Here is a 12,694-nt window from a genome sequence, read left to right as displayed (position 1 = left end):
ACACACACACACACACACACACACACACACACACACACACACACACACACACACACACACACACACACACACACACACATAGACATATATATATATATATATATATATATAAAGTAGACAGACGCGCAACATATGCGCACATACATAGAAAGATCTTGCACACACCACTCGTACACTTAGTACGCTCGTATTTTCTGAAACCAAAAGTGGAGGCCTTACTCATCCTTTGTTTTCATTTCTTTGAAGTGTGACTTTCTGGAAAATTGCTGGTTGAACGAGCCTTATAGTGAGTTGTGATTGTCCAGGTGTCATCATGTCGTACCTCATCAAACTCATCTCTTGGTCACATTCATTGAAGGGCGTTTTTGACGTGGTTTTCCTTACAGTAAGCGCTACCTTATCTAATATTAATTTGATTTAGCAGAGGCCTAGTATACGTAACGATTGGCGTAACCGAATCACTGAGGTATTATTTTTGGAAAATATTGAATGAGTAGTAAATTTTCCATATTTCTCCAATTGGTAATTTATTTTTCGGGTAAAAAGTCAATCAAGAAATGGAGGTTTATAGAGAGGTTATGTTGAAGTGGCTGGTGTCGCTGAACAAATTGATTTTAACATGGAAAAGCATTTGTAGAATAGGGACAACGAGTAAGCACAATCTCCATTGCTTTTAGATGTGCAATGTCATTTCGAATATCATCCAATTTTCCGAACTGCATTTCCTCTTCCGAGAAGATAATAAATAACTTTGATGACTCGCATATTTTGGCATCATGGTGACACGACACGACATTCAACTTTGCCCCGCCCACATTGCCTGCATCTTAAATTAAACTTAATTCTTACCTTAATCGAAATTGTGATTGCAGCATCATAAATATTTTATTAAGTTACTTACAATGCCTCGTTAATACTTAGTAACTATTTATAGTCAACTTAGAAGTATACGAGTCAGATAGTTATCGGTACTTAAGAAATGTCCATTGATTATGACGAGTGAGACTGATAATTCTAATAACAAAAGCCAATGGCGCAATGTTGACGGTGCCTACTACTGAGCAGCAGTTCTCCTCCAAAAACTCATTCTAGTTGACTTGACGTGTCAAGTGATTTTCAAGAAATGTTAAATGGAAAGAGGAAGGGAAGAGAAGGAAAGAGAGGAAAACATTGAGGGGGAGAGTGAAAGAGGGGAGAGAGAAAGAGAGAGAGGCATTCAAGCAATAAATTTCAACTTAAGGGATCCATCCCATTAGCATCTTTTGCTTTTGTTGAATACTTTCCCGTAATATTTAGCGCTTTTCCGAAATCCTCAAAGGAAAACAAAGTGAGAAAAGAAAAAGAAAAGAAGAAAAATGGACTAAGAGGAATACTTTGTACCTCCACAGGCCATTAGGCCACTGGAAAAAAACAGCCAAAAGAGGACAAGTAAAGGGTAAGGAAATGAATTATGTTACCATTCTGTTCTGATTTTGGATGAAAAAGCTTTCTTTCTCATCTTTACCTTATCCTCTCTTTAAGAATTTTTCTTATCCTTTAGAGAAAATCTCGAAAAAAATGGACGAGAAAGACGAATATCGAGAATGAAAAGTAAAGCGAAGTAAAATGAATAGTGGACTGGAATAGAAACTGTATGTCGTGTAAGGACAAGAACACTCATGGAATGATTTCGATAAAGTAACTGAATTAATTTCAGACACTATAGACTAACTTTCCATTCCAGTTGATACATATCCTATTAGATTCTACATGATTAAAGTGACGACTAAAGTCTTCTGGTAGTAATCCCACTCCTCCGAAATCTCTGAGATTTTCACATCTAATTTGCTTACTTTCAAAAGTTTCAGCAAGCTCACTTACTATTAAAAAGCGCTAAGGTCAGTACTGGATGAAAACAACAGCCTTATCGACATCCGTAAGAGACTTTGGTTTTACTGCTTCGTTCGACAACGAGATGAAATTGTTAAAACATTTCCATGCATTCTGAAAATGACTGAAAATGATTCATTTCACTAACTCACTGAGAGTTTCGGATAAAATCAAATTTGTCGTTAAAATTCTCAAAAAGATTTCTTTTTTTTAAAATCATTTTCTTTTTCTTTATTTTCCGGTGAAATGAAAGCTAGGATAAAATAAAGTCCCTAATTTGTTTTGTTACTGACATATCACTTCTGATATACCTTGTCGAATTTTTCCTTTCTATTCATTCTATTTAATTTGGTTCACTTTGGATGAAATTAAATTTCGCAAAATGGCTGAAAAGAATTCATATAAAAAAGAAGAAAAAAACTCTAAAAATTGCAGTATATGCAAGATGAAAATTAAAAAATATGGAAATACTTTCATAACAAGGAATTCTTAAACACTGAAGCGCCTCGCAACCGAAAAAAAAAAAAAAACTCTTTTAAATGATAATTGAGTGGTATCTGTAGCTGTAGATGTAAACGGGGACAAAAACAACTCGTATTTAGTTGGGATTAAGATAGCGGTGATAGTGGTGTCACTTTAAGGTCAGAAATACATCTTTTAATAAAACACCATATCTACAGTTTGAAAAAATACGTATATAAGGGAAAAATAAAGTAAAAATTAAGCCCAAAAAGACCATGCAGTTTCTTACTTTTGAAATTCTATGATTTCCTTATGGACTTTTTACATTAACATGAAAGCTATCGGATCAAATAAATCCCTTGAATCCATTAGCTGCTAAAAATCAATCAAAATATGAAAATCCAAAAATCCTAAAGTCAAAACTTGATAATATCTCATTGAGAACGCTATTGAGATGTTTGCTATACCCAATACTTTTAATTTCATTGTTTTTAAGCCAACTACACTTGATTCCTGAATCAGTGGGCCCCGATAACCTTCAAAACTGCAAATGAAAATGATAAGGCCTGAACATCAAGTTCCGTGAATGGGTAGGATAGGGTGTTAAACTGGAGAGGATGTATAAATTGAATGGAAAACTTATGATTAATGAAATATGCTTCAACATTAAATTAAAATAATCTTCTTCAATTTTTGAAATAAAATCCTGAGGCTGGACAGTAAGGAAGGAGAAATAAATATTAACAAGATAGTACGAAAATTCCTGAAAACAAAGGGAACAATCATGGGGAAAACGCTAAAGAAACAAATAGGATTGGCTGGTTAATGATCACTTTGTCAAATATTTTTAAAATCAAGTTCATCATTAGTTGAGCTGTTGCAATTAGTATATTCCTCTGTTGGCAAGAGGGAAAACGCCGATAGTGGATGTATGTATCACAGTATCGCTTAAGTTTGTATCGATGTGGTGGACGCACTCAATTCTCTCACTATATCTAGAAAAAAAATTTGATTCTAATTGTGACTGACTGATGACATTATTTCGGAAATTCTCCTCAGATCGCTCATTTTTGACAGTAAGCAGCTCCTGTTTCAGTATTAGACAGAGGAATTCGGGTTTTAGTGGCCAAATGAAAAGGAAATTAGCTAAGCAGCGCAGAGGAAGTTAAGCTATTATTCTCGGAAGAAGATCCGAGAATAATGAAAACTATTCTCGAGAAAAATGACTACTATTCTCAGAAGGAAGTTCAAGAGAAATTCAAAAAGACCACTGGATTAAGGTGTTTCAATATGTAGTCCAATAAGCAGTGACTCAATCACAAGCAAAAAAGACAGAAATACCATAAAAGATGTAGCTGTTGAAATCCGTCAATGAAGTGAAATTGAACAAAAAGAGCACTGTTAATGAAAAGCGGTTTTAATCTATTACCGCTTATTTTAGCTATAAGAGAGCATTTGGAGGGATTTGCTCTTGATGTAATGTATATTTATCTAAGAAATACCAACAGTGCACAAATGAATGAATTTACATATGAAGAATTTCATCCAAAATACGTACAGAAAAATCCATTAGAAAGAATAATTTAAAAATAACCGTATTTTTTTTAGGTATAAGAGGTACAAGAAGAATGAGTGCTATCTATTCAGAGGTTGTCAGATCGTATGTGACAACCTCTGTTATGGTAACTAAGATATGTTAATTCAAAGTATCTGATGAGAAGGGTGAAAACTGTGCAGAAAATACTGACAGAAGTTGGCCAATGATTGAAATCCAAATTTGGAATTAAAAATGTTTTTTACCAATTCTGAAAAATATTATCCATTTAGTATCTATCGAAAAACAAATTAACCTTCGGGAAATCGGCGAAATACCATGTTCAGTGTGTCTCTATTGAACTGTTAATATAGATAGGACGGAATTCTCGATGAAAATGATGACGAAACGACTGAAAATTCGAAATGGAATGAATTCCAAAGAAGGTTCATTAGTTCCGGAACTTTGATATTATTAGTGAGATAAATCCAAAGTTCTAGAACAGGATGGTTAGAGAAGTTATGGCTTTTCGAACTTTGAAGGAAGAACAATAAAGATGGTAGATGATAATAAGTTGACTGCTTTCTTGATAGTTTTAATTTAGCTGATCTGAAATTCATTTCATTCTTAGTCCAATCAAATCAAAATAACGTGACAGCGCCAACGCCAAAACATCAACAACTATATCGTCAAACTCATTGCATGAATCCCTTCCACAACATGTTATACTTCCCTAAATAGTTGCCATATTTTTTCCACAAACACAAAAGCACAGCAGTCTTATCCATAAGCCGTGTATTCTCTAGACAATATTTCATTGTATATGAACATCAATAAAGTTATAACTATACTGAAAAGCATTTCTAATGTGTCCCATTTTGATATTGTATACTGTCGTACTCATACTTCCTTTCCGGAAGAATGAAGTTCAATTATCAGATTTAGTTTACCAGAAGTTTTTATGTATTGGTCTTTTATCCTACATTGGATGCATCACATGGATACGTACCATATGTTGCTGTGAGTGGCGATTATCTAATTTAAAGTAAACTGAAAAAGAGTAAATGATATATTATTTTGTTGTCTGAGTAATAACAAACAGATGCCGCCATTCCAAATTCTTTTCTTTAAATTTATAAAGAATTGAAATTGAAGAGTATGAGAAGTGAAGAAACAGAGAGACTTACTTTCCGGATGTTTTGTGCAGAAAAACATCGAGTGGAGGAGAAAAGGACAAACATTTGAGTAAAGGATATATAGGAGGAATATGAAGTGTTGGGTAAGATGCTTAGACTCAAACTTAAGCTTAAGACAATTCACATGGCATTTTCTTGTATGATTAGGAAAATGAGAAGGGCTTTACACTTTCAGTGGTTGGATAAAACACGAACGTAATGAAGGAAGAACATGTTTGCATGTTATATGTCCTTTTTGTTTACCTCTGGCTATCACTATGAAGAATAATAGCCATAATAAGTAGAACTGCTTGAAATTAAATTTTATACACATTTACCTATTTCAAATGGGATTATATTTGATGAACAAATGAGTAATCAAGTACTGAATTCCCTCTCAGTAAATCATTATTTGACTTTTCTTTTTTTTTTCCCAAAATCTGAGCCTTCCAGTGCTATTTGTAATGAGAGAAATTATGAAACTGATAATTCCATTATCAGTTTTAATTTACGATGTAATAATAAGCAAATAGAAGAGTGGAAAGGAAGTAATGAATGGGAGCAAAAGAAGGACTAATTTTCTTTCAAAATAGAATCATTTTATAATGAACTGACCAATTGATTAATAATATGATAGCAATCCACTTTATAATAATAATAATAATGGTATTTTGTTATTATCATGCGCATAAGGTTTGTTGTATTAATGCTTGCCAAATTATTATTGGAAGAATTCAAAAGAAAGGGAACAGGATGAATAAAAAGCGTACGTACTAATAAATTGAGAGAATTGAATACCTTTAATTTAAAATACTTTTCATATTTTCATTAATCTAATTGATAAGACGAGCAATCGACTGGAAATTATCAGACATCGAAGAACTAGAATGTACTTTGAAAGCTATTTATAACTTAGATTTACCAAACTTTTGTGGCTGACCACAATCGGGTCGAATCTCGTTATTAAAGCAGCTAAAATCTTTCCAATTTAATTATTCGTTTTTTGTGAGTCTTACAGCAAATGCCGTATTATTATGCACGCTAAGGAGTCAACAAAGTTTCCTCAGATAAATAATCTCAAATCACTGTCACAGATTAAATTATTAAAAATAATTTAATTAAATATTTAAATAGGGATAATTTTAAGACTGGTTAAATTACTCATTCAGTAAGGATTGACAATAACTTTTTTATGAGGAGGCAGGAAAGTCGCTGTGAAGTGTGCTATCACTTTGTCCTCTGCTGGTGATAAGTATGGATAAAAAGTGAATGTATAAAGAGAGAGGAACAATGCGAGAAGGAAAAAAGAATACTGGGAGTTGTGGAAGGGGTGAAAATGAAAAGGAACTGGAAAAACGATGAATTTAAGCAGTTTAAGCTGCTATTCAATAATCATCCCACTTCATAGGAGGATGAGGAATGGAGAAAAGACAGAAAAACAAGCTTTCACAAAGTAAAGTTTCATTGGTTCTCTTCAAATCCCTCAGAGATGGGAAGGTGATGAGTATATTTATTATTTCTCAAACATCTATCCATCTATACATCCATCCATCCATCTACCATTCTTCCAACTACTAACACATATCCTTTACGCACTTTTCATCAAAAGTTAAACTAAAAAAAAAAATGAAAACAAGAGAATATCAAATGTTCCAAAACAAACTGAAGTGGAAAAAGCAAATAATTGAAGGGAAAGATTTGAAAGTAACTTTTGGTCAGGTATTAGATAAATAATCCTATCAAACAGATAATTCTTATCAGATAAATAATCCTTACACTAACAAAAATCGAAACTTCATAAATAAAATTATTGAAAATGATTTAACTAAGTATTTAGATAGAGATACTTTTAATATAGCCAATTATTCACTTTTAAGTCAGCAAATGAATTCTGAAATTACCTCTCTGTCGTCAATTATTGATATTTCTCAAGGCTTCATAAAGGCATGATTATTTCATGCACAAGTACGGAATATTTTCAATCAAAAATCGTCAAAAATGTTCCGCAAACTTTCTACCGACTGGAAAGCAGCTGACAGATTGAATTTTAAAGTTTACCGCTTGAAGGGAGATCTGAAAATGTCCCACATGAACTGATTTATAAAAATTATGACGCTATCAATTAGTAACAGTCATCCGTAACAACTATGATAGTAATTATAACTGCAAAGTGATTGTAATGACAATGATAACACAATGAAATAGATAACCGGGTTACTCTGTTGACCCCAAGATTTATTTTTCACGAAGTTCAAGACTGTACAATGACATACCAAAAAACAAGCACGAAATTTCTGGTGCAATCGTAGTAAATGATATAACGATAATTCTAATCACTTAATATCAATGAAGGGAGTTCAGTACTTATAGCATAAGCAATGGTCGCTTAGTAAATTTTAAACGAATGACATGAAATTGAAATCTCTGCTAAAGTTTTTTTCTTTTTTTAAAGAATGCGTGTCGACAAAAACGTTCTCTTTGGATTCGTCCATTGCTAAGCCTACGAGTTTGTGAACTTTTTCCCTTTCATTTCTTAAAATTCCGATAAGCAAATGAGAATATGAAAATCGAATAAGTGAAATATTCTGCCTCGATTGTATTCGAAAAACATACCAATAAACAAACGAGAATACACTGTCAGTTGATAGTTAAAATTTAAATCGATATCTTATCTTTTATATGAAATGTTGGAAAGAAAAAATGGCAAATTCATGCGCATCGCACCACACTTTCTGGATAATGTCATTACATTTAAATTGCTGATTTTATCAAGTTAACTTATCAAATCCTGTAGAACTTGGTTGTTTTTCAACTATTTCCAATTTCCACTGATTAAAAAGTATACCAGAAATGTTTAACAACGAACAGAATAAACAATTCCTTTGAACATTGTGAAAATCACATCAATATCAAATACTGATAAATTAATGTTTGTGTTATTTCTTCTTTTTTTTTAATTACTATTTATCATAGTAAAACCAAAGTTAATGTTGTATAAATTGAAAGTATTAAATGCCATGTAGATTCTAGGCAATTTCTTTATATGCGAAAGTTTTTTGAAAAACTATAGAAACTTCATTCTAACTAACCAGGAGATAATACGATCTACATGGTAATGTATTCGAAAAATTGGGTAGGTGAATTGTTTAGGAGGTCAATGCATCAATGTCACCAACAATGGACGTGCTGCACTGGTTGGTGAATCAGTGATGGCTATTTCATATCATTATGAAATTATCTTTAATTTTCAGCTTCTCTGAAGCAAGTTGATTGCTTTTATCAAATAATAGAGAAAGCGATAGCTGATGATAAATCTTTTTCCTTTTATCTCTCAAGAACTGCTTCAAACAAGATTCTATGCAGAAATGGGATTATTAACGAACAATATCGATTGGTTTAGAAATATGAAATCGAAACTGCGATTTTCTTCAGATATAGTTATCGTACTCCTTCGTAACTTTGACCATTAAATTAAAACAAGAATAAAGCAAAGTTTAACATGTACCAAATGTGGACATTCCGTTTTTACTAGATTCCTTAAAGAAATGCTTTCCAAGGCCTAGCCAAAATCTGAGTAAATGTCTCGTTTTCTCATCTTTAAACTATTTTTTTTCATTTTCCTTACCTCACTTCAAGAAAGGATACGAACTCTTTAAGAAAAATTCATTATATTGGAAGAGATGCGAGAATAAATCTGAGGTCTGTGAAGACAGGGTGTGAATATCAAGAGACATTCAATTGGTGAGAAAGAACGGGGAAGGAAGGGTGCTGGTCCAAGACTGTTATCTCTTTGCCATTTGCCTATGCCTTAAAAAAAAATGAAAATTATCGAACAATGAATGTCTTCCTTAATGGTCGTAGAGGAAAAGAAGTGTAAATTTTACGATGTTTTTTGACTACTCTCTTTCTTTTTTCTATTTTTCACTGTTACATGCAAAGGAATGACACTTTTGGACGCATTCATTATGCAACATTTTAGAAAAACAAATACACGAAGTGATAAATATCCAAAAAGGTACACCACTGCTTTAAGATAAGGGAGGGCAGGGATACGGGATTTGAGATTGGTGTGAAATATTAAACATTGAGGAATAAGTCGAAGAAAATTACCATATCTGATTTATTTCTTTAGCATGTATTTATGGCAAACCAATATTTATGCAAAAAATGCTTCATTTCACATCTATCCAAACTCGAGTCAGTGTTCTCTTCTCAGCTAGGCTAACTTGATATGGTAATTTCAGGTTCAGTAATGTTTCTTCAACTCTTTCGTCAAACACATAGTGTTTATATGGTGCTAATAATGTCCTAATAATCTTGCTAAACTTTAGGCCCCCATATTATATCATACCACTACGTAATTAGTGGTAAGACATGGAAGAGGAAAATACGAGTTGTACTGCTTAAGAATGACGCAACATCAGATGACGTTTAACTTTGACAGAATCCTTTAATGGAATGCGAAATTTAATGGAATGTGAAATTATTTCGACTTTGGATTCAAAAACAGTTGTCTGTATTGAAGTAAAGAAAAAAAAGGAGGATGAAAAATAGGGAGATTTAACAGCTTAACTAGAAATTACTCCAAGAAGTGTAGATTAATTTGGTTTCAAATCTTAATGATGTGTCGAAAATGAGGAAAAAAACCATTTATCGCTGTATTCAAAAAGCAATTTGTAAGTGTTGTGCTATTGTTTCCCCTTTATCCATTCAAAACTAATTAATCTTTCGATTAATATTCATTTTAATGAGAAAAGTAGTAATATGATATTCTCTTACAAGACAGGTCAAAAAGTTAAGTCTTGATTTACGCGAGAACAAATGAATCTGATGGATGCAAGGATTACATCATACTGCTGAAATGTTGAAAATGAGAAGCAGTAAATTTGATAATTTTAACTTTCTCATTAAAGTTTAACTGCCTGCAATTATGGGACGAGTTTAAAATTTAAATTTCAAGGAAAAGAAGACGGTTTTTGCTTTACTTTCACTTTTCTTAATTTTTTAAAAACGAAAAAACTATTATGTGTTCAATACAAACTTTTTCGTACAAAATATTTGTTATCAGTGGAGGAATTTAGCTGATGAGGAGCAGAGACGAAATTGTCAACCTGTCCTTTTCACTTCGTTTTATCACTATTTCCTGACACATTACTAAAGATAAGAAAGGAAGCGACACTATCTGAAGTACATATGGTTATAATTAACTTTATTTATGCTTAGTAAAAAATACATCAATTTGCCAGGCAAATAAATAGAAAATGGAAATAATATGAGAATAATAGTAAGTGGAGAAAAACAATGAGTGTGAAGAGGATGTGATGAACTACTACTGCGCTTGCGTTGCTATTATTATGCTTCCGTAATAGAAGGACAACTTCTCTCGTATTTCTGTTAAAAAGAAGGTGAACTAAATGTGGAATGAAGAAAAATGACCAAGAAAGGACTGTGGATGACTCACATTTGCATGAAAGATAAATGACAGTTAGATCATACGAGAGAGAGGGAGAGAGGGAGAGAGAGAGAGACGACAGAGAGGAAAAAAGAGAAAGAAGAGATTTGATTTATTTAAAAAAGAATAATGAGAAGAATAGAATCGATTGTACGTGGGTATTATTATGAAAGGAAGAGATTTGAGTTAGCGGTTTTTAGCTTTGTTTCATTAACGATGCAATTGGGATGGAAGCAATAGAGGGTAGCAGTGATAGAAAGGAACGCTGCATATCATTTAATATTGCAGGAAGGATGAATACATAGATAGAGGAAGAAAGAGGGAGTGAGGGATAAAGAGAGAGACAGTTGGAGAAATTATTGAATGGATATTGAGAAGTAGATGGAAACTCTGTGAGAGTGATCTAAAGGTTGTCAATCAAAAATGAAAAAAATGGAAACTAAAAGTAAATCCTCCCTCTGGATTGGATAAGTTGAAAGATATCTGGAGACTAAGCAGAAATGCTACAAGTAAGATTTTAAAGGAGAATCATAATAGTATTCCTGTTTGGAACTGAATGACATACATTTTAATCTCATCAAATGTATCATCGATACAGTGAGATGGTAAAGATAATACAGACAAAACTGTTCCAGTATTTGATTCGATAGTTCATTGATCAGCAGCCTCTCAAATCACTACAGCTATTTCTCCCTCTCTCTTTCTCTCTCTCCCTCCCTCTCAATAAACCGATTAATAAATGATCTATCGATAAGAAACAAAATGATTGGATGGATCAGATGAGATGATCAATAGATTACTTCTTGGGTACAACAAGATGAATAAACAATACTGAAGAGGATGCGATCGTGCTATCGCTATATCGAAGCCATGTCATAATTTTTACTAAATGCCTTAGTGAAAGTCGTTTGTAGCCCGGTCATATTCTTCGGGAGAAGTGTATTTCATTCGAAATGAAAATCAAATACAATTTCATTTCCGTGAAATACGTGAGTAAGATGTATTGATGAGATGTTTGAAAATTTAATAAGTAACAGAATACGGACAAGGAAAACAATTTCAGGGAAAATTGAAAGAATTTGCATACGTGTATTTAAGCTAATACCAAAATTATTAACTATTTGAAAACTTTTGAAGCTTCTCTTCATATAATAGATCATAATTTCTGCCATTAATATAATTTCCAATTCTAAAAACATTTGCAAATTACAAAATAAAAAGTTACATGAGCTTGGAAAAAAAGAGGAGAGTTCAAAGAACAGCGGAGGGTAGAAGTTTGGAAGAAGGCGCTGATGGAACGAGTAGCTATTTCGAGTGGAAGTGATTCTGGTAAGCTAGTGCTCAGCCAGCCAAGCAAACGAAGAGCAATAAGCAAGCGCGGAGGGAGAAGGATATGTTGTTGCTATATGCAGATCTTGACATTTTCTCCGACTCTTCACATCAAGGAGCTTATTACGCTTCGATCGAACACCCCAAAGGCATTTTAGAGAATTGAACTTTAAAATAGCCATTTTAAAATGGAATATTTTCGATTTTTACAAGTATTTGAATTAGTGTAGCAGGTGTTGGCGAAATTGAAAAAATGTTATGAATTGTTTTAATTAAAATTCAGAATATTTCTTAGGTAAATGATTCGAAAACATAAAATTAATAAAATAAATATTTCGATACTTAAAGTGATGAATCGTTTATCCAAATCTAACTTTCCAAATTTTTTAACCAATTTTAAATGCAATGTTTAGATGTCACAGATAAAGTCCTTTTTATTAATTTCTTCCATTCTGTTAATCAAACTTACATGCAATTGTCGGAATATTGTAAAGAACTTATGTGCAAATGTCGAAATTTTGTAAAGAACATCTAATCTGGTAGCTAAGCCAATGTATCGGAGTCACCCAGTTCGACAGCTCCCGCAGTCACTCAATTTTTAATATCTCACTGAGTTACTTAATTGGACAGCTCGTGTAAGCACTTAAGGAGACAGCATAGTCAGGTACCCAACCATGACAACGATTCAGCGGCAGAGAAGCGGCAACAGCACGAGCCAAAAGACCATTTGGTATCCTTTCATACTTATTGTGTATTGTTCATTTCATTCCTATTATTCTTTCAGTACGATATTTGTACCATATCGTATAAGACCAATAAAGGTTAATATCAACGCTGCGGAGTCAAAACAACAAAAATAAAGTTACAAAATCT

The 12,694-nt window shown here is 32.8% G+C and overlaps 1 protein-coding gene across 1 annotated transcript in view; it reads right to left on the bottom strand.

Annotated features, from left to right (window-relative positions):
* Nucleotides 1-4,397, bottom strand: part of LOAG_16968 (mevalonate kinase) — a gene marked incomplete at its 3' end in the record, with an annotated part of 14,541 nt that extends 10,144 nt beyond the window's left edge. The window contains exon 1 of the mRNA XM_020449621.1: nucleotides 4,182-4,397. Within this exon, the coding sequence (XP_020306835.1) occupies nucleotides 4,182-4,206 (25 nt within the window). The 5' untranslated portion in view covers nucleotides 4,207-4,397. The remainder of the gene's footprint in view (nucleotides 1-4,181) is intronic.
* Nucleotides 4,398-12,694: the final 8,297 nt, after the last annotated feature.

The sequence above is a fragment of the Loa loa genome (assembly GCF_000183805.2).
Source record: "Loa loa unplaced genomic scaffold supercont3.31, whole genome shotgun sequence".
NCBI lineage: Eukaryota > Metazoa > Nematoda > Chromadorea > Rhabditida > Onchocercidae > Loa > Loa loa.
Note: the sequence above shows the minus strand (reverse complement) of the source record. Positions and strands in the feature narration are given on the sequence as shown.